Consider the following 22,052-nt stretch of genomic DNA (forward strand, 5'->3'; position numbering starts at 1 on the left):
ACTCTTTGTATTTCAATAGGTTGAGCCAGTAGATTCGCATTAAATTAAAGTAGGCAATTTAATATTGCAGGCAGATCCATGTTTTCAGACCATAGACAATATAATAATCCCTTAAAACTGAGATTGACTTCAATCCCATTATAAACTGCCCTCATATCAGAATGGAAAAATCACACAACACAAAGGCAAATTAAAGCTCCCTCAGTTTCGTTGTAGCCATGGAAACTATGCTCTCATCATCATCTATCTTGGATGAGCTAACCAAGATTAACATATTGGCCATCGCCTACTCCACTCTTGCACTGCTTGCCATCTTCATTGCGCATTGGACTTACAAATGGAGAAACCCGAAATGCAACAATGGAGTCCTCCCTCCAGGCTCCATGGGGCTGCCACTCATAGGAGAGACTCTTCAGCTAATCATCCCCAGCCCCTCTCTCGACCTCCACCCCTTCATCAACACAAGGATCAAACGGTACTCAGACTACATGTTTATGTTTAGTATAATGACACCACTGAATTTTAATCTTGACACCACAAAAACTGTGCAGTTGTTTCTAGTATAGTGATAAACGCTTGATTATAACAGTACAATTTTGTTTTAATTTATTGCAGATATGGATCGATATTCAAAACAAGCATCGCGGGCAGGCCTGTGGTGGTATCAGCAGACCCAGATTTCAACAATTTCCTTCTGAAACATGATAAGAAGTTGATTGAGCCATGGACCATGGACACAAATGCAAAAGTGTTTGGTCAGGAGTTGCAGAACTCCAAGAGGTATAGCAGGCATATAGCCTTGAACCATTTCGGGGCCGAGGCCATCAGGAAATTAAAGCTCCTCCCTCAAATGGAAACTTTAATTAGGCTCACCCTCGATAAATGGTCCACCCAAGACTCTGTTGAGCTAAAAACCACAGCAATAAGTGTAGGTTTTTCTTGCACCACTTTTATTCACTACTATTCTTTGGGTGACGAGCGAAATTCGGGAGGTGTGCAATGGATAAATCCCACCTTATGATTCTAGCCTGCAAATGACCACTACTATTCATGGTCCATACAATGACTCTTTATTATTGACTACTATTCTTGTTTGATTGGATTTTAATTGGGCTGTGACAGATGACCGTTGATTTTGCTTCAAACCAAATATTCAGTGGGGATCTTGAAAATTCATCTTCCAGAATTGGTAACATGTACAAGGACCTGCTTCAAGGACTAATGTCCTTCCCAATTAACCTCCCTGGGACTACTTACCATAAATGCATGCAGGTATAGTATTTAAAAATTCTCGAACTGATCTGATACCAAATTGAAGAAAATGTTTAAAACGAGAACATCTGATCGATCTGCAGGTTCAGAAGAAAGTTAGCGGGGTGATGAGGGAGGCGTTGAGGAAGAGGATGAATGGAAGAGCAGGGAGACAGCAAGAAGAAGCAGATTTGGTGGAGCATCTGATCAAAGACATGGAGAGCATGGAGTTCTTATCGGAAGATTTCGCGGTTCAGTTGTTGTTTGGTCTGTTGTTTGTGGCGTCTGATTCTGTGTCGACCGCACTGGCATTCGCCTTCAAGTTGCTGGCAGAACATCCCAATGTCCTGGAGGAGCTAACTGTCAGTACGATATATAATGTTTCTAATTAATTCCTTATTAACCCTACACTGTCATGACACCCAATTTTGGACTACATACCAACAAAGTGAAACTAGAATTAGGAAAATTTTTAACTTTTTCGATTATCTTTAGAGCAATCACAATAGTGATTTTTTCTCAAGCAATCATAAAGAGGGGGAGGAGAGAGAAGATTTGGAAACTGCCTGTAAGAGATTAATTTTTTCGTGGGACCCGCATGAGAAAGAGAGAAAGTGGGGAAGAGATGTGCAATTCCGTGCTTGAACTGCACAGGTTGCGCCCAGTCTGCGCGTGTTAATTGCTTTGGTTTTTTTTTTTTTTTTTTTTTTTTTTTTTGCATACATGCTTTTTTTTTTTTTTTTCTCTTTTTCCTTCTTCTATTGCCCTCCTCTCTCTTCTAGTTGGCACCTAAAAAAAAAAAAAAAAAAAACATTTCTATTGAGGTTGCCCTTAGTGGTAGTTAAACAATGTCAAAAGAGTTAGGGTGTGTTTGGTTCGCACATAGGAATCGGAATCGGAATGGGTATCAAATACTTGGTAATGGTAATGGGTTTTGGTGGAAGTACTTAACATGTTTGGTAGTAAGGTGGAATGAGAATGGTTACTAATAATAGTGCTTGAAAATGAATAAGGGAATGAAACCCTTATTTTATTTGGGTATGAGTTTTTCAATTGATGGGGTATTCGAAACCCATAGTAGTGATCTAAAAACCTATCAACCAAACGACAACAATCACTTTCATACCCATTCCTATGGGCAAAACCCACCAACCAAACACACCCTTAATTCTACCAGATGTCCTTTGTCTTTGTTGGCAATTCCAAATTTAGTCCTAGACTATCGTTTTTGCCATTTAACATCTCAGAATATTATTTTTTGGACACTTTTAATCTTTCTTATGACTTTTCCTATTTTTAGTGAGAGAATTTTTGTCTTTTCATATTTTTCTTTTGTGCAAATCAAAACCCAAACTAAGACTGAAAATGCTTGATCCAAGCTTAAACTCGTGTACGCGGGCACGAATGTCGTCCGGCTGCGGACCGCGGTATGTACCGCCCTGGTCTACCGATGCGTTCCGCTATCGTGTTTTCCGGAGAGGTACACACCTATCGTTTTGGGAAGAGTAATTTAGCTGTTACGGAATTTCAATGGTTAGTTTTGATTTTTGAAGGATGGGTTTGAATGCCTAAGTAAATGCTATTTACACCATCTTCTCCTGTATAAGTAGTAGTTGCAGCAGAATTTTACACAGAACATAGACAATTGTTTTCAAGCTCCAAAATCTATGCTTCTACTCCTCTCTTAGCCTACTGTGTTGTAAGCTGTGCTCTAGTTCACCAGGTTCAAAGTTTGGTTGCTCAAACGTTGAACCGTAGCACGTTTTATCTTGGGAAACCTAGGCTACAACGCTCATAACACTTGTGGGAGGTAGCAAATAAGGTTTTAAAGAAACGAACAATTCGTTCAACTCGTGCTAACCTCTAACCGAATCATCCACCCTTTCCTTCCCAATTATTTGTCTTTCCATACAATGATAATCTTTTCGTAGGATTATTATTTTTTGGGGTATATCAACGAGAAACTACCCAACAGATGTTACCAACAATTAGAAATCCTAAGCTTCTAATTTGATCGGAAATCATGAATTTTCCAATAGTGCGCATTTTTACATTATTTTCATGAAAAAAAAAAAAAAAAAAAAAAAAAAAAAAAAGTGAGTTCAAATCCAGGCTGAGCATGAAACCATTTTGAAGAATAGAGAGAATCCAGATGCCCCTCTCACTTGGGAAGAGTACAAGTCCATGACATTCACATTGCAGGTATGTTAAGTTATTCCTTTTCAAGAACACCCCCCCCCCCCCCCCCCAAAAAAAATGCAGCATGTTTACACATTGATCAAATATTTGTATAAGAGTTAATACTCAATTTAGTCATCGATTATTGTGATTTTTTTCGATTTAGTCTTAAACGTATTTTTTTTGCTTAATTAGGTCATCAATTTTGATTATTTTACCTAATTGAGTCCTCTGTAACTGTTGATTGGTAATTCTCATCTATTAATACCCAATTTAGTCTTCGAGTATAGTAGTTTTACCCAAATTAATCTTTGACTATATATAGTGGTTAATACATAATTTAGTCCTCAACTATAATAATTTTTCTTGATTTAATCCTTGATTCTAACAGCAAAAGACTCAAGTAGGTAAAATCTTCAAAGTCGATAACCCAATGTACAAAAAGACGTTTAGAACTAAATCGAGAAATTAAAATCACTATAATCGATGACTAAATTGGATATTAATTCATTTCTATAATCCTTCAGGTTATAAATGAAGTCCTGAGGCTAGTGAATACTGCTCCTGGACTTTTTCGTCGTGCCATTACAGATATTCCCATCAATGGTAGGGTTATAGAAAGGCGTTTTTAACCTGTTTTTAAACTTTCTAAATCGAGAAAAAAGTTTAAATTTGATACTACCAGGATAACATTATCCGTTTCCTGCAGGATATACTATTCCATCAGGCTGGGTCATCTTGATTGCTGTGTCTGCTCTCCATCTAAACCCTGATACATTTGAAGATCCACTTACATTCAATCCATGGCGCTGGCAGGTTTAATACTTAAACCCTAAACCCTAACCAAAAAAATTAAAATAAAATAAAATAATATTGTATTTTCATCTCTCTAGCCAAAGCTGATGTTTTTTGTTTTAATTTGGTGGTTTTGAAGAAAATTGATCAAAGTAGTGCTACTAAGCATTTCATGCCATTTGGGTATGGATTGAAGCAATGTGCTGGTGCAGAATATGCTAGGGTGTTTTTGTCCTTCTTTATACATATCTTAGTCACTAATTACAAGTAAGTTCCAACTAAATCCATAATTTGTATTACGAGCTACATATTGTCGTCTTTGACCCCATGAGTCTATTGCTACCTTTCTTTTTTTTTTTTTTTTTTTTTTTTTTTTTTTTTTTTTTTTGAATGCAACCGACTCTATTGTCACATTTAATTCATGACATTTTCATTAATGATTTCTAATTACAAAAACGGTATGTAGTTTTGTCGGACCGGGGTGTGGGGGGCCCTTAGGGTTGGGGTTCAGCCTTTTGGAATAATGTAGTTCTAATTAAGTGCATGACTGGATCCTGATTTTTTTTTTTTTTTTTAATTCTGATCTAGTGAAAAACTCAATAAAATTTTACTAAAATTTGCCAGACTTACTTAGTAATCAAAGCTTATGGACAAAAATGTCAATTAACATGAAATGCTGATTAGAGATAGTAATTCAATTCAGTTACAACTGATAGAGTTTACAATAGTATAACAGATAGGAAACACTAAACTCTTCTAACTAATAGACTAGTCTTAGTGAACTAAACTAACACCACATAATTTAATTATAATATACAACAAATATAACATAGAGGGTTCGGGGCAGTCGGAGAGGGAGTGCCGACAGCGGAGACCGTCCTTTCCGACGAATTGGTCGACATTAGGAGTGGTTTTGCGGTGAGGGAGGGCTGTTTACGGTGGAGAGAGAGAGACATGATTGATAACCTATCTGATACCAGATTAGAGATAGTAATTCAATTCAGTTACAACTGATAGAGTTTACAATAGTATAACAGATCAGATAGGAAACGCTAAACTCTCCTAACTAATAGACTAGTCTTAGTCAACTAAACTAACACCACATAATTATTAACTAACATTAAATAATAACACTCATTAACAATGCTATTGTATGATGTGCGATTTTTAATTTGCCATAAACTTTAGTCAAAGTCACGAGACAAAATCCAATATGATTTCATTGGATTAATCTTCACCGAAGGATCAAAAGGGGGAAAGCATAAGTCTTGCATATGTCACGATAATATTTATAGTTGTGTACCAATAATGGTGATGAGATCGAATGTTATCTAACTCGTGGGATGAAAACTCTTCCTATTATCATTGTACTTTATATAAAAGAAAAATATATCAATAATTAAATACTTTTGTGATTTTATATAGATGGGAACGGGTGAAGAGATGCAGACTTGTGAGAGCTCCTATCATAAGATTTCCAGATGGATTTCACTTCAAGATCTCAAAGAAGACCTAATTATCAAGGAGTCCACCACATGCAATCCTTATACCATGGATTAGGGTTCATAGTGCACTGTGAATCTTGGTGTATGTGCATGTGTCGTACGTTGTGAGTTTTTGTGTCTTGTATTATGAAATTCTGTACTTTAAAAGAGTATTAATTCTGTACCTGAAACAAAATAGTAATTGTATTTATGTTATGAATTTCTGCATGAAATTGTTTGTCACTTTCTGCGTAAACTTTTTTCATACAATGATTGTATCCAATGTACCAAGTGTTTTTGTTCTGATGTTTAAAGCTGATTTTTCCTTTTATCCAAACAGGTTGAATCTATAAGTTGTCATCATTTAAAAAATTAATGTTAAGTATAATATATTGAGTTAGTGTGTAAAACCATTTTTGCATATCGAATTCAGAAATTTCAGAATGACGAGACTTCATAAAAGAGATGCTTAAAAAACAATAAATTTATTAAATGTAAGCATTAATTTGTTCAAGTATCTTACTCGACAAATATATGTATCTCCCTATAGCTTAAACTACTAATCCTGATATGCAATGAATGAAATTGCCCACATAGTAAGCATTTTGGTATTTTATTTAAAAGCAACATGTATACATACAAAAACTAAACCCCACTTTCTTATATACTTATATAAGCTGCAGAAATGTTTGCAGAGCAACTTTTTGCTACCAAAAATTATGTTTTTCTTGAATATATATGATGGTAGAAAACTCAACATAACGTCCAAAAAAAAAAAGAAAGAACATCTTGAATACTCTTAGTCAATGAACTACTACTACTGCTGCTACTGCTACTGCTAATGCCTACTACTACTGCTGCTAACTACTACTGCTAACTACTACTGCTACTACTACTGCTGCTACTACTGCTGCTAACTACTGCTGCTAACTACTACTACTACTACTGATGTTACTACTGCTGCTAACTACTACTCATAACTATTGCTGCTAACTACTACTACTACTACTACCCCGTGTTACGCCTTTAAATTCGGATTAATTATTTAATTAATCCCGTTAAAGGAATAGCTAAAAAGAATTTAATTAAGTCACGATTCCCTAAATTAATTAATATGGTCCACGGATAATCATTGACCCTTACCCTTAATGAAACTCCAAGCCTGTTAGAATAAAGAAAGAGGGTTCATTATTAATTAGACCCTGATTAGGGATTCCTAAACCTATATGAAAGGGGATTAGGGAGCCTTTATAACCCTTCCCTCTCCACCACTCGAATTCCCCTCTCAGAATTCAGACGAAGAATCCCTGCCACCAAGCCTAGGAAAAATTGTTAGGAAAAGGACCTTGAGGAAAGATCCTAGAAGTCGTAAGGAGCTTAATTAAAGCTACCAGGTAACCCATGTCCTACAAAACCTATTTTCCTTGCTATCTTTTATTGATTGGCTCCGTTGAACGATTGAATGTGTGGTTTTGTATTTATGCCTTGTTAGAGCTTGTCCTTAGGATTTATGATTTGGATTCTAGTTATTCTTGATGATCTTGATGATTTTCTGTGGTGGTTTGCATGTTCTTGTATTTAATTATGTTTAGGGTTTGTCCTTAGGGTTTATATGGTGAATCTTGTTGTTCTTGATGTTCTTGGAGTTCTTGGGTGGGTTTATGCATGTTCGGGTGTTATTAACGGTTTAGGGCTTGTCTGTAGGGCTTTGTATATTGGTTTCTTGATGTTCTTGAGGTTCTTGATGCTCCTGAACCGTTGTGTGTTTATCCTTGAGTCTTGGCATGTTTAGAGTTTGCGTTTAGGGATCGATTGTGTTGTTTCTTGGCTTATTTTATGTGTTCGAGTCCCTACGATTGTTGATATGTGTTTGGGCGTGTTGGGACTTGACCATAGGGTGAAATTGGGGAAATTCCCAGGATGGGAAATTGGCCAATGAATATGTTCTAGCGGGTAGTTGGTGGGGGGACAAACCCCCACTCGACCACCCGCGGAAGAGGGGAGATGTTCCAGCGGGTGGACGGCCACCCGCCGGTCCACCCGCTGGAACGGCGTGGTTCCGCCGGCGGGAGGTTGACGGGAGGTTGTCTTCCCACCGTACCCCCTGCGGTACGGGCCGGTGCGGGGTCGTTCGGTCTTCGTGGGTCGAACTCCGTGCCACATGGTGTCTTCATTGATGTTTTCGAGTCAAGTATGATGTCTTGTGTGCCGTAATGTGAATTGTGAGTCGTGTCTTTGCATGTGGTCCATACTCGTATCGTGTGGTGCCAGAGTATGGTCTAAAGTGGTCTTTATGTATCTTATGGTCTCCTTGAGGGCGCTTGTTGTTGAGAGTCAATGTGCATGATGTGCCCTTCCTGATTATCCCCTTGTGGAGTCATTGTGAGTCTTGCTTGCGTGTTGTTGTCCATGGTGAAAAGAAAAGATATGAGATTTGTAGTAAAAACTATGATTGGTGGTTGATGCACTGCGCGTGCTTGTGTGAGATGGTACTGCAGTACCGGTGTGTGATTTTAAGGCATGGCGGATGCTATGAGTTCGGAGGTTATGTAGGAGGTCTTGTAGGCGGGGGGCATGCGGTGCCCCGGAGGGATAAGGATGTGGTGTGTAGGGTGGCCTGGAGGTACAGGTTAGAACTGTTATAAGGTTAGAGAGGCGTAAAGGTTGGAACTTGGTATAAGATTGGAACATGGACATGTTTGTGTTACTTATTATTGTCGAGTCTTATTGTTGTCTGGCTTTGTGGTCTTAGCTGCATGTTGTGCCTTTAGGTGTCGTGTCGTGTCGAGTCTATTGGTATACCTTGAGTCTGATTCCTGGTTTTGAAGTTAGAGTCGCCTAGGTCTATATTATGTATTCCCAAGTCTCAAAATGATTTCTTATATCTATATGTATTGTACTCAACGCGTGGGAGTGGGTTGCTTAGCATTATTCGCTAACGGTTGTGATACTGCATGTTTTTCAGGTACTGATTAGTTGACCGAGAGCGCGATAGAAGGAGCTGCGGTTCCTGGCTTAGTAGTATTAGCTTAGTTAGTCGGCCTGCGAGCCATGCTTGTATTCGGATAATGATTATAGATTAAACTTTGTTTAGTTATTTTAGCCCGTGCATCTAGGTTCTCTAGCTTAGATGTGGCATAGCACCCCAACTCTGATGTTTAGTTTCCACTCTGTTTGGGTATTAATGGTAATCTTGCCTTTATTTCATAAGTTTTAATGGTTTTAATTTATGCTGAAAATTGGGGGTGTTACAGTTGATATCAGAGCCTAAGTTCGACCCTAGGACAATGCCTTTAGGACAGGACTTTAAGACATTAGGCTTGAATCTTAGGTGTTTAAGTACTTAGGATAAGAAGATTTTAGGACGCACAGTGAGCTTGTGAGTTTACTTATCGCTTTTTGTTAAGACTTTCCTATACTTGCTCTCTGTCTAGCTTTTATTCTTGTAATATAAGACATCAGGTATGGGTGCCTTTTCCGAACCCACATCTATAACCGATGTTAACCCTGTAGAATCTAGTATGACACCACCAAGAAACCGTGCAAGGACCCCTGAGACACCGACTAACGAATAGTTGGCTCAGAACTTGCATCAATTAACCCAGATCGCCCAGGCACTGAGTGATAACCTCCTTCACAATAACAACTGCCCGCCACCGAACGGGAATCACGATGTAGCCCGCCAAGTGTCAAACCACCGTCCCCCTATCTTCACCGGGGAAGAGGACCCCGCAATACTCGAAGAATGGATCCATACGTTGGACAAGATCTTCGGAGTAGTGGGCTATCCAAAGGAACGCCAAGTCGAGTTGGCAACCTTCTACTTCGGACACAAGGCCAACCTGTGGTGGATCCATGAGGGACCCACCTATAGGCAAAAACCTGGGTTTCAACTGGGAAGCCCTAAAGATCAAACACTACTACAAAAAAACATATCCACTACACCCATAAAATACTTTCCGCTACACCTGTGCAGGTGTAGCAAAATCCAGTGTCGCTGAAAACCCTGAATTTCCGCTACACCCGCAAAGGGGGTAGCGGAAAGCATTTTATTATTTTTTTAATAATTGATTTCCAAGGCACCCACGTGACCGTGGGCGTCGCGGAAACCATTTATTTATTTTTTTTTTCATTTCCGCACACCCTCTACAGAGAGGGTGTTGCGGATTTTATTTATTTATTTATTTTTTTTTTTTTTACATTTTATTCTATTTTTTATTATTACCTACTATCTATTCAAAACCTGCACATGCAGAATTTTATTTCCAAATCCACCCAAAAATATATAAAACTAATTACAAAAAATTAAACTATCTACTCACAATGGTTTTCAAACCAACTCAAATAAGTATGAACATAAACATAACTATATATATACTTCACAATTAATAATCAACACAATAAATCACCACAATATACTTATACTATCAACACAATAATAACAAAACACATTTAAAATTGAAATCGAGATATACAACTCTTTAATTCAAAAAATAAACATAAGTTAATAATAATAAAGATAATGTTTTAAACGAAATAAAGTTACACGCACTCTTCACTACTCCATGTGCCCACAACTCTCGAACTTCATCTATTTCGTTAATGGAGTAGGGTGCTTCTTCAAATACCTACAAAAATATTTTAATTAATCAAATTAGTTAAGGACTTTGACAATGACTTGCAATCTAGAGAAACATATAAAGAAAATGACTTGACAACATATAACCTAATATCCACTTTCAGAATAGGCAAGAAAAGGAGTGTATGATAAGCACTCAGAAATTTAAGCTTCATCCAGTTTTAATTAGACAGAATTTTATTCATTAAGAGTTGAGGGCGCAACATTAATCAGAAATATGGCCCTGATAATTTTGTCTTACATTGTCAAACTTGGTGATACTATAGTGCTAATCATGCTTTTGCGTATTAAACTACAACAGTATGATCTTAGATTTCATTAATATTCCAAACACACATATACTGCTAATTCAAGAGCCAATATAGTACAGGAATTGATCTTCCTCACACATGATCTTAGATTTCATTAGAAAACCACAATCGCCATACTCTATTCTACTATAGTAGTAAAAATAAACAAACTGTGATGATAATAGCTGAAAATATAGACCCCTAAAGCCCAAAATATATGGAATGTGTTAGATACTTGGATGGTTGAGTGAGAAATTCCACAAGATATGGGGGATTTCAGAGACAGAAGATTATAGATGCAGAAAATTGGATGAGAGCAATAAGCGATGTACTTAACAAATCTTTGCACAGGGTAACAGTAGAGAAGTTAATTGAAAAGATAAAGCTAGTAGAGAAGTTAATTGAAAAGATAAAGCTAGTAGAGAAGTTAATTGAAAAGATAAAGCTAATAAAGAAATTAGGGAAGGCTGATTCAGTCATTCAGAATTAGGGAGTCTTTTTAAATGACAAGATGGTATGCATTAGTTCTCAGCAAATTAGTAAGAAACATCAAATTTAACAAAACCTTTGAGATGGTCAAAGCAGGGCTCCATTGGTCCTTCAAGATATCAAGGCAGATGCTACCATTGCTGTTAATATTTGGATGAAAAACTTTCGTATTAAAAGCAACCTGAAAGAATGGAAACAGATAATTCATAACGAACATATAATTGTAAGAAACTAGTAGAATAGGAAATACTGCCATTCAATAACCTTGGATTTAAATTTATGTATGTTCATTTAAAAAGATTTCATCCTCCTGTTTCTTCTAAGAAATTATTAGACATTCTACCACATCCAGTTTCCAACATACAATCCCTTTTTCATGTTAGTGGAGATAACTATGATTATCACAATTCTCCTTATTTTATTTTAGATCTTTCATCTGTTAACAGCACACTGCACAACACATTCATACATCAGGAAGCCAAGCAACAACATAGCCCTGAAATTAAGCTACAAAGACTAGGTTCTAACAAATTCCATGGGACATTTTGAAAATTAGGAAATTATAAACAACTAAGCACTAATACACATGCATATGAAAAGTTTTACTGTAGTAACTAGTATATGAGTAAAAAAACTACAAGATAAATCAAACAAACTAGCCCACCCGCTTCCCCATGTTGGGGTTGTTTAGATGCTCAGTCATCCAAGAACAAAGGTAAGTTTCTAATTGAGATGCCATATATATCAATAGTAACTTTAATTCATCTTCTACCTTTGGAGGTTTGAATGGATAATCACGGGGGAAATGAATAGTAACCAAAAACACTCCCCCAGTATATGGGCTATCTGGGGGTCAATCCTAAAGCCCCCTTCACGAATGCAGCTTTCCTACCTCAAAATGAACCATATACTAAATAAAACCAGTCCATAAAACACAACAAACATCTAAACAAAAACTCAAAAGAAATTTTCAAATATAACACAATAACAATAATATTCAAAATAAATTAAAAAAATATAAAATACATAAATAAAACTTACCGATCGAGAAGGGGCCGGCGACGTTGCTGTGGCAGGGAGGCAACGGCAGGGGGCAGGCGGCAACGGCTGAACGCGAGAGGAGACCAGAAATGGCGGGCGGCGGCTGAACGCGAGAGGAGACCAGAAATGGCAGGCGGCGGCTGAACGCGAGAGGGAGGCGACGGCGGGCGACAGCGGCTGAACACGAGAGGAAGACGACAGTAGGCGGCAGCGGCTGAACTCCAGAGGAAACCAGAAATGGCGGGTGGCGGCGACTGAACGGCAAGGAGACAGTGGATGCTGCGGAAATTGCAGATCGGTTGATCGATTTTGGGAAAAATGACTAAAATATGACAAACAGGCTTCTCAATTCCCAAAATATGACCTTTTTTTTTTGACAAATCATGCGTTTTAGGCATGTTCCAGTTCTTTTTTTATTTTTTTATCCGTCACCAAAGACGCAAATGAGATTTGCGTATTTAGTATCGTATATGTCAAACGCATTTACCTAATGCGTTTGACGTATATTATTAGTATACGGTAAAACGCACATACGAGATGTGTTTGGAGTATTATACGTCAAACGCATCTCGTACATGCGTTTTTGTCGCCGATCAGTTGCCGGAGACTGGCAATGGCAACCCGCGTGTGGGAAATGCGTTCCAATTGAATCGTATGAACCACATGCGTTTCAAACGCGCATAATATTGCGCTAAACAACATGAACAAATACAAAGGGATACTAGGATCATCCAAGTAATACATTTAGCCTATTTGGTATATTTGATGACAATGAAACTTCTATTTACCTTGAAGACCCGTGTTTGAATCTCACACCGTGGTAGTTCGACATGAATTGCATGAGCCACATGTGTTTTAGACGTAATATTGCGTCCACACCATGAACAAATACAAAGGAATACTGCACTTAACTAACTAATACACTTAGCTTGTTTGGTAGAGTTGATGAGAATGGGATTTTTATTTACCTCAAAGACTCGTGTTTGAATCCAACTCCTTGTTAGTTGGGACTTTTGTTTGTAAGATGAAAATGAGAGTCTCAATATCTTGTTGGATTAGCTCTTTGGTTGATAATTGATGTTTTTTTATGGTAAATAGCATACCAAAATTAATTTTATTTTTATGTTCAATTTTGAAAAATATGCAACAAAATGTTCATTTATTAAGTGAAGTTAAGAATAAATAAAAATATGTACTATATTTATGATTCATTTTTTCATTATTTTTAAATTTAATCTACCCATTTTTTTTTTTTTATCTTTTGTGTATTGTGGCATCCGTACGAGATGTATTAATGTGTAAATGAGTGTAACGAATTGCTATTAGTTTGAATAAAAATTAGTGTTTTATAAATATGTGAATCAAAAAATTAAATTGCGATTGATATTAACTACGATATAATCATACATTCATATACTGAAAATTACATCAAGTTGATAACAAATATCGTTGAATTTTCATTTCGAGGAAATATGTTGTTGTATCATACAAAAGTCTGTACAACTTTCGACTTCAAAGAAGACTCAAATAAAAGAACCACAAAATAGAAATGCAAACGTCTTTCTCATGGAACTCATTGACACAATTGTGAAACGTAGCTTCTATTGTATCAATGGCGTCATCATAATCATAGACCTTTTGGACCTTTGAACGCCCTTACGTAGTTTTGCATTTCTTTATTTCAGGACTGCGGTGACCCACAGTGTAGACTTGTTTGACGTCACCACTATTTCTCCACCACATATCATAAATGCCTCTTACGCGCTAATGGAATAGAAAGTCTGTACGCTGAGACATTCAACTTCCTTTGGTCGTATCCTCAACGGAGGCTCAACCAAACATTCGCGAAATTTAGTTGAAATTCAGTCAACTTTACCATTGGTTGGAATAAAAGCAAAGAGTGTTTGAATGAAATATAAAGCAAATGCTTCGCATGATAAAGTTGAAAAAATGAAAAAATACTTCCCATAATAAAGAAATAAGCAATGCCGTCAAGCAAAAAAATGTAATGTTTGAGTGTAATAGTGCAAACGAAATAGCTACTATTTATATCCGAAATCTCTCTGTGATCTCAACCGCAAATCCCCCTTGCGATCTTTCTTTTTCTTAGATGCGACATCTCGTATGTACTGTTGGGCCATAGGTTATTATTATTTTTTTATTCGTGTGGGATATTTACAAAAAACATGTGGGGTGTCAGTCACGCCACTTTGAAAACGCATTTTGGAATTGCGGCAAGTAGATCGCAAGTTGTACTTGCGTTATTTCTTTTTGTGAGCGGGATGCAAACCTGGTTAGTTGTGCATCACAGTAGGGTAGGGGCCGCTAAGCATGTGGGGTGGCAGCCATGAAAATGCAAGTCCCACTTGCATTTTTGCTGCGAAGTCCCATCAAATAGCAATGGTAAGTGGTATGTGGATGCATTTTACATAGCTATAAATATGGGATTTTACTCTCTCTCTCTCTCTCTCTCTATATATATATATATATATATATATATATATATATATATATATAGTAACAGACTGTCTGAAACTCAATTATAACCTATATCTTCAGTTTGATACAAACGAAAGGCAATATGCAACACTTTAATAGTATTGAGTTTGAAAGCAATTTAGGAAAACTCGTCTATATATTATCAGTTTGTATGAGGGGAAAGAAGAAAAAGAGAAGGTAAGAGTTGAAGTAAGTATATATATATACATATACATATATAATTATAGTGTGTATCTGGGTTGATTTATGTTTAAATTTATGATGTTTATTTTTGGCGCAGGTACAATTTACGAGAAGAATACGCTTGTAGTGGTCTGTAATTAATTCTCGCGAAATGTCTACGAATTTCAATTTAATTTCGCGACATATTTTAATTTGAAAATAAAAAGATGTTGCGAAATATAATAAAATAATATAATTATTGAAAGGATAATGGCGATTTATTTTGGTCGCAATGTGCACCAATTGATTCAACTATTATCCATATTTTGAAAATTTTAGAAATGGGTGAGTTGTAGTCACAATTGAACCCTTTCAATAGTTGTTAATTTTATTAAGAGTATCTAAACTTGAAGTCCACCAGTAGCAAGTTGCTTCCTGATGGGGGTGGCGGATGGATAAAGCGTTGTTCGACGCGGATCGTTAAATGTGTATTTTTTATTTCCTTGTTGTCACAAGTAAACCCGAAAAGAATGTAAGTTGTGAATAGTCGCTTGTAATGTTAATAAGTATGACAATAAAATTACAAATTTGATTGAATTATGTGTATCAAGTATAATGGAAATGGTAATACACTCTGCTTTAAATACAACATCAAAAAATATGTATACTTAACTTACATATCGAAACTGCCGTGGATAAAAGAAAACAATATCGCCGTGAGTTGTACCATATTGATGCCATCATACTAGTTTCTACTCGCCCTGTAGTTTTTTAACAATCAATACTATCAATATATATTGATGTTATCGTACTGATTTCTACATGCCGTGTAGATAAGTAAATATTTATAGTCTGCTGGGTCATTAATTTGTAGGCATTGAAATACATGAACATATATTGATGCCATCATATTGTGACCCAGAGACATAATTTTAGATAACCCGCGTAGCAATCAAATAACATGGACATAAACATTGATGCCCAGTATTTGTGAGCCACACGGACTATAAGTGGGCAGCCGCTCCAAAGGAAGTTGGAATGTGATCCTGAACTGTGTATGGATGAGAAGGCAATCATAGAACCCGGCCTTTCTCCACACAATTTGGAGCATATTCTTCAACTAAGTCGCCATGTAATTTCGCGAGAATTAAGTACAGACCATACGTGTAGTTAACGGGAGAAAAAATTCTCCAAAGAACTTGAACATATCATATGTTTGGCATATGAGAACATAGTATTCATAGGATAGTATGCAGATGATAGTATAGAGGGCTTATAGAAAAGTATGGAATTTGATAGAGAGTAGAGAAGAGATTGAGATAAAAAATGTTCAGAGTCGTATGAGGTTGTCAAAATAATTCGGGAATATATATAGGCCAAGTTTGGTGCGTTTCATTAAAACGCACGTCGAAATTGCATTTTTTGTAAAAACGCATGTCCAACATGCATTTTACATAGCTGTGACCATTTCACTGAATAAAGGCTACATGATTTGGCAAAGTTTGAATGTATAGCATGTCATTTGAGTTGGCTAACATCCGAAATTTCCATCAAAGAGCACCCATGTATAGCATGTCATTTTAATATTGTATTGTTTATATTATTGCAGGTACAAATTTTGTCAATTAGTCTGTAATTAAGTGCAACTTGCGATTTTGATTTTTGTCACGGCGATCTGATGTCTCGATTGACCAAGGCAAAAAAGGTGGTCAAAACGCGATTGGGAGTTGCGGTCGATTGCAGACCGCAATTTCCACTTGCGATCTTGCTTTTTGTCAGCCGAGATGTGATGCATGAGTCGAGATGTGTTGCATGTCAGGCACATTAGTAAGGTCGTCAAAATGCGATGGGGAAATGCGGTCCACAGGAAAACGCAACTCCTAGTTGTGTTCTTACTTTATTTTCCACCTGATTTTGAGTTTTTTTTTCTATTTATGATTTGTTTTCAGCACTTGTCATTCATGAACTAGCAGAAGCAATTGAGGACGCAAAAAATTAGTTGGGGTTTAGTTTTTAAAATAATGCACATATAACTATATACCGAAATGTCTCAATCGGTGGAGTGAAATGACTGCTTATTAGTTTTCATGTATGTTTGAAGCACTATAAAGGAGTGAAATGAATATTTGTACTAACCACTTGAAAAAATTAGTGAATTTTCGTTTAATAAGATATTTAGTAATAAAGTAGTAAAACTGAAATTGTGATATAAATGTATACAAATACAGTTATATAAATCACAAAGTACACAAGTTGGATATACATCATAAACTACATAACCAGTTGGTGCATCACTGGGATCTTGCGAGGCTCGTTCGAACATCGACCAACATAAACTACAAACCACAGGTCTCCGAATTTTGCGAGGCTGGTTCCAACATCGACCAACTTGGATATACATCATAAACTACATAAATTACAAAAGAAATTGCGTTAAAGCCAATGTTTGTAGGAATTGAATTAAATTTGCGACGGCTGGAAGTCATTGACACAGTTATGAAATGTGGCTTCTCTTGCATCAATGTCATCTTCCGAATCATAGGCCTTTTGGACCTTTGGTCGTTTAGTAACCTTATTTTTGTCGTTGACTCCTTGCAGAAGTCATTTAATAAGGCGCAGCCTATAACCTGAAATTTGTAAATAAGGAAAATATAAAAAATAACAAATTACAGAACTTGGATATACATCATATATATATATGTATATTTAAAAGAAGCATTGTACGAGCTAACCAATACAAAGTCTGTAAGCTAAATTGAACGAACCTCTTAATAGAAATAGTAGTCGCGAAATTTAGTTGAAATTCATTGAATTTCGGATGCAGAGAAAAAATATGGGGCTTGAAATATTGAGCATGAGAAAGTTGTAAAAAAAGAAAACAAACTTCCCATAGAGAATACAGAAATAAGCTAAATTGGTTTAGTAAAAAATGTAATGTTTGAATGTAAAACCGCACCGCTAGGCTATTTATATGCGAGGTAGAATGCTAGGCAAGTCCTTGTTGTGTTGTATTGCGTTGTATTTTTTTTAAAGTAACTCACGCTTAAACCGCAAGTGGTATTTGCGATTTTATTTTTTGTCAGGGGATGAGATGTATCAGCTGGGTGACTAACGGGGTGGTTGGCACAGGTAACCAAAAAATGCGTAGATGTGACCAAAGCAAAAAAAGCTGGTCAAAACGCGAGTGGGACTTGCGGTGTACGACGAACAGCAATTCCCACTTGCGATATTGCTTTTTGTCAGCCAACATGTGATGCATTTCGGCTGACGAATAGCATAGTGGACACAACTTTGGTACAGGCTATCAAATAGCATAGTATGATTTTTTGAGTACAGAGGAAGGGCCAAGCCCCGGAATAGCATAGTATGATTGTATGCCAATTTACGAGTTGGGACTGAGTATTGATAAATTATACAATCATAGTGCGCATGGTAATATTTGATACGTAAATTTCACGCATGGTGTCAATCGAAAACACATATTCATATGAATATAAACGCTATATCCATACATGTGAACTTATTTTGAAAGTAGATTTTTAAATTCTTCAACAATTGCATCGACTTTCATGACATGCTCATGAGTCTCACGTGCAAGTTCATCTTGCATACGCGCTAAGATTTCATCATTCGGAATTGTGTTTGTATTGGGTGGGGTGCATGTTGAAGTGAAAGCGGAAGTTGAACTACATGGTCCGAAATGATGTTGCTTATTGTTTTTGAATTTGTTGAAAGCTTCAATGGTTTCATCTTTGGAGTGAAATGATTTATACAAATTGTCGCTATAGTGATGTACTTGAGCTTTTGCATCTTCCCAATTTTCATATGTTCCCGGTTGTCGACCAACAAACACAACATATGTCTTACCCTAGTATTAAACATCCTATTAAAAACGGAGTAGTAATGTAATTAAAAGAAATATATATAGAATAGAGCGTACCATTTTGAATATTTTTTGAAGATGGTGATGAACGGTTGGAACAAGTAGAGTGAGAAACGCAATGTCCCTATTGGATACTTGTTAGGGAAATGGCAAAGTTGTCATCTGGTTCTGGGGCTATAAATAACCGTATAAGTTAGAAGAATTTGGAATCTTATACTAGCAAAAACAATTCAGTGCTACAACTTTTGATAAAGTAGGTTTCCTATCAGGATTTTTTAGGGGTACTAAATTTTTAAATTACTATGACCCTTAGAATTTGTGATTGTCCCGCCTATAAAAACCCATGAGATCCTCAAATTAAAAAAAACTCATCAGATCCTCAAATTTAAAAAACCCATGATTTTCCCTTAAATTCATCAACAAGTATTGTGGAAAAAAAAACAATGGATCTTTTCGATGATTTTGAGATACCTCCTGGAATCACTCCTCTATTTTGTCATCGACTGTTGTATCAAGCAATAACAATCCATCAAAGAAATTTTTTGTATGCATGTGTAGATCGAAGACCGTGTGATACTTTTGTATCGTATCCCACTCGTGCTTGGGGTCGATATTTACTGATGTTAGGTATTCCTGTGCCGGAATCAAGGATTTTTGCAAATAAAGAAGATGCCGAACGATATGCTTTGGTCATATTTGAAAGTCTCAGACAAATTTATTTCCCTTCACGTAAGTTTTTGTGCATTTTGTTAATTAATAATATTTGAAAGTCTACGACAAATTTGTTTTTCCCATTTTGTTATTAGCTTGCAACGATGTATTGCATATGCCTGATGTGAGTGACTACGCTACGACTTGGTTCACTATTCTAGTTTCTTTTGACCAAGACATGGCAATCACTCATCTAATTTGTCCTTTTAACACTATATTGCAACACTGGTTTCATTATGACGTCCTGTATTCATTTCTATAATAGAGAATTCCAAATTGTATGCATCGCCATTTAATGCAACATCTAACGACAAAAGCAATATTGTGGCATCATAGCGCATGGATAGAAGTTGATGTGGAAGATATGCAATTTACAACGGGAATTAGTGAATTCAAGACGGAAAATGATTTATACCTTGGAGACATTGTCCTATTTCGACATATAGGTTTCTTCATTTTCGAATGTTACTTATTTAGTGTCGATTCGTATAGTCCAAAGAGAGAATTTAATCAATTTGGTCGAAGGACAAATATTCGGCAGTTTGATCCCGGTAACTTTCCATTTATAGTGCATATTCTTCATGAAATATTTGCTGGCCGGAAACATACTAATTTACTGCAGCGCCGATGTCCATGTTCAAAGGTGGATGTTGTCGTCGACGTCGATGACCACCCTGAGCTCAGCCGCCGCGCCTATTTTCCCGTCTTCTGTCAGTGGCCCGAACTTGATCAATAGGCTCATAAAAAATTCCTTCGTTATTGCGTGGAAAATCCATTACGTAACCGTAGTTAAGCCTTTGAAGTTCATCGCGCGCAATCTGTTGCATTAGATGTGTATACTCGTCGTTTTCTCCGTGCTCCTCGACCATTTCACCAACAATATTTATGTGACGCAGAGCTTCCACCTAACATAACATAGTTTCATAATTAGTGGACAAAACAATAAAACACAATTACTGAAGCAACATATGAACAGTTCTCATGTAAAACCGTTGCAGCAAATAAAGATGCAGTCTCTAAGTATCCTTCAGCTTGATGATGAGCTGGGTTCCCTATTAAACGGCGACCAACCCTATAGAACCAATGTTCGTAAGCCTGACTTACGAATGGACCGGCTGGTGCATGTGGTGCAATTATAATCAAGTTCTCATTTCGATTTTCCCAAATTGCAACATACAATTGATGGTAAACTGTCCAATCTTGATTCTTAGTATGACCATCTAATATGTGCAGGTTCACTATGGAATGAGTTGCCTACTGCTATGGTAGAAAAGGTAGTTACAATTGCTTGGGCTATATGGGAGAACCGAAACTCTATGGTCTGGAAATCTCAATGGAAGGACCCGATAACAATGGTACGTATGGCTTTGAGCTATGTGCGAGATTGGCAAACTGCTCAGAGTTAAAATACAGCAAGGACACAAAATATGGCTATTCAAGCGCACCATACTGCATGGTCCCCCCCTCCTCCACATTATTTGAAAATAAATATTGATGTGGCCATGGACTTTGAGCATTGCCGAATGGGATATGGGTGGATTCTTAGGGATGCAGCGGGCGTGGTGAAGGGGGCTGCGACCTCTACGGTTCAAGGGATTTATTCTGTTAGAGAGGCCGAAGCCATTGGGGCTCGTGAAGCTTTGAGTTGGATCAAAAACAAAGGATGGTCCCAAGTTGTGCTTGAAACTGATGCGCAGGTGGTGACAAATGCTATGGTAGCATATCAGAACTTCACCCCGTTTGGAATGATCATTGCTGAGGTTCGTGGGCTTTTGAAGCATCTGCCTTTGGTTCGGTTTGTTTTTACAAAGCGGAATGCAAATGTTTCAGCTCATCTGTTAGCCAAGTATGCATTGTGTAATTCTGGGGAGGGGTGATTGAATATTTTGATTTTATTCCCTATTTTCTTTCATCATCTGTTTTAGCAGACTTGTCTGGTTTGAGAAATTAATATATATTGATCTTTTGTTTTCAAAAAAAAAAAAAAAACATACCGTGCACCATAAGGTCCATCATTTAGGTTCATGACTGGGACCACACCAATAGGACGTGTACAGGGCAAGCGCTCCCATGCCCACAACTGTAACAAAATAAAGCAACCACCAGCAACGGAATGCTCGTAATTCGCCGTTCTACAAAGTGATCTGTACAAGCATGAGAGGACGGTCGAACCCCAACTGTATTGTCCGGCAGTAGAAATAATGTCCTCTAATTTATCCAATAGACACAATTTTACCTTATTCCAGGATGTTTCAGGAAATAACAACCCCCCATAAATAATAAAATAATACCACGCACGTATTGTTGCAGTATTACATCATTTGCCTGATCAATGTCATTGGCAATGGCAGCAACGCGTTGTTCTATAGTCAGCATATTTATACCACTAACCGTGTACGCGTTCTGTAGAGGTGTAAAACCTAAAAAAGTCTGAATTTGGAAAAAACGTTCTTGTAATGTTTTTTCAAGTTTGCCAACCAATGTCCTACCATCAATCTTAAGTCCTAAAAGAACTTCAACATCTTGTAATGTTATCGTTACCTCGCCAAACGGCATATGGAACGCATGTACCTCAGGGCGCCACCTCTCAACTAAAGTAGTGATTAGATGATGGTCAATTTTCATGTTAC

General features: G+C 37.0%; 3 protein-coding genes across 4 annotated transcripts; 2 read left to right on the top strand and 1 right to left on the bottom strand.

Moving 5' to 3' along the window:
* The first annotated feature begins 203 nt into the window (after positions 1–203).
* Positions 204–5,860, top strand: LOC109187002 (cytochrome P450 87A3-like). Of its 2 annotated transcripts, XM_019337164.1 has the most exons (9): positions 204–475; positions 616–928; positions 1,123–1,272; positions 1,356–1,613; positions 3,364–3,453; positions 3,957–4,035; positions 4,139–4,245; positions 4,364–4,491; positions 5,650–5,851. In XM_019337164.1, exons 1-9 carry the CDS (start codon positions 219–221, stop codon positions 5,738–5,740), a joined length of 1,473 nt encoding a protein of 490 aa, XP_019192709.1. In that variant the 5' UTR covers positions 204–218; the 3' UTR covers positions 5,741–5,851. The 2 variants fall into 2 exon arrangements, with proteins under 2 accessions (XP_019192709.1, XP_019192710.1); XM_019337165.1 differs by lacking the exon at positions 4,364–4,491 and having other exon boundaries at positions 5,650–5,860.
* A 5,200-nt stretch (positions 5,861–11,060) lies between these two features.
* Positions 11,061–13,017, bottom strand: LOC109187026 (ubiquitin-conjugating enzyme E2 A-like). Its single transcript, XM_019337184.1, has 3 exons — positions 12,956–13,017; positions 12,168–12,489; positions 11,061–11,307 (listed from the first exon to the last, which is right to left on the bottom strand). The coding sequence occupies exons 1-3, from the start codon at positions 13,015–13,017 to the stop codon at positions 11,137–11,139; spliced, it is 555 nt and encodes a 184-aa protein (XP_019192729.1). The 3' UTR covers positions 11,061–11,136.
* A 7,907-nt stretch (positions 13,018–20,924) lies between these two features.
* Positions 20,925–21,299, top strand: LOC109187027. The gene has a single exon (XM_019337185.1). The coding sequence runs from the start codon at positions 20,925–20,927 to the stop codon at positions 21,297–21,299; it is 375 nt and encodes a 124-aa protein (XP_019192730.1).
* The last annotated feature ends 753 nt before the right edge of the window (positions 21,300–22,052 follow it).

This window comes from Ipomoea nil, unplaced genomic scaffold (genome assembly GCF_001879475.1).
Source record: "Ipomoea nil cultivar Tokyo-kokei standard unplaced genomic scaffold, Asagao_1.1 scaffold1416, whole genome shotgun sequence".
Classification (NCBI taxonomy): domain Eukaryota; kingdom Viridiplantae; phylum Streptophyta; class Magnoliopsida; order Solanales; family Convolvulaceae; genus Ipomoea; species Ipomoea nil.

Excerpts from the sequence above, each read along its gene's own strand:
- LOC109187002 (XM_019337164.1), top strand. The coding sequence starts at position 219 with ATGGAAACTATGCTCTCATCATCATCTATCTTGGATGAGCTAACCAAG. Across the intron at positions 929-1,122 it reads TAAAAACCACAGCAATAAGT|ATGACCGTTGATTTTGCTTC; the intron begins GTAGGTTTTTCT and ends GGGCTGTGACAG. Across the intron at positions 1,273-1,355 it reads CTTACCATAAATGCATGCAG|GTTCAGAAGAAAGTTAGCGG; the intron begins GTATAGTATTTA and ends ATCGATCTGCAG.
- LOC109187026 (XM_019337184.1), bottom strand. The coding sequence starts at position 13,017 with ATGTGGCTCATGCAATTCATGTCGAACTACCACGGTGTGAGATTCAAA. Across the intron at positions 12,490-12,955 it reads TTCAAACACGGGTCTTCAAG|TCATTTTTCCCAAAATCGAT; the intron begins GTAAATAGAAGT and ends GTCATATTTTAG. Across the intron at positions 11,308-12,167 it reads CGCCGGCCCCTTCTCGATCG|GTTGCTTTTAATACGAAAGT; the intron begins GTAAGTTTTATT and ends CCATTCTTTCAG.
- LOC109187027 (XM_019337185.1), top strand. The coding sequence starts at position 20,925 with ATGGACTTTGAGCATTGCCGAATGGGATATGGGTGGATTCTTAGGGAT.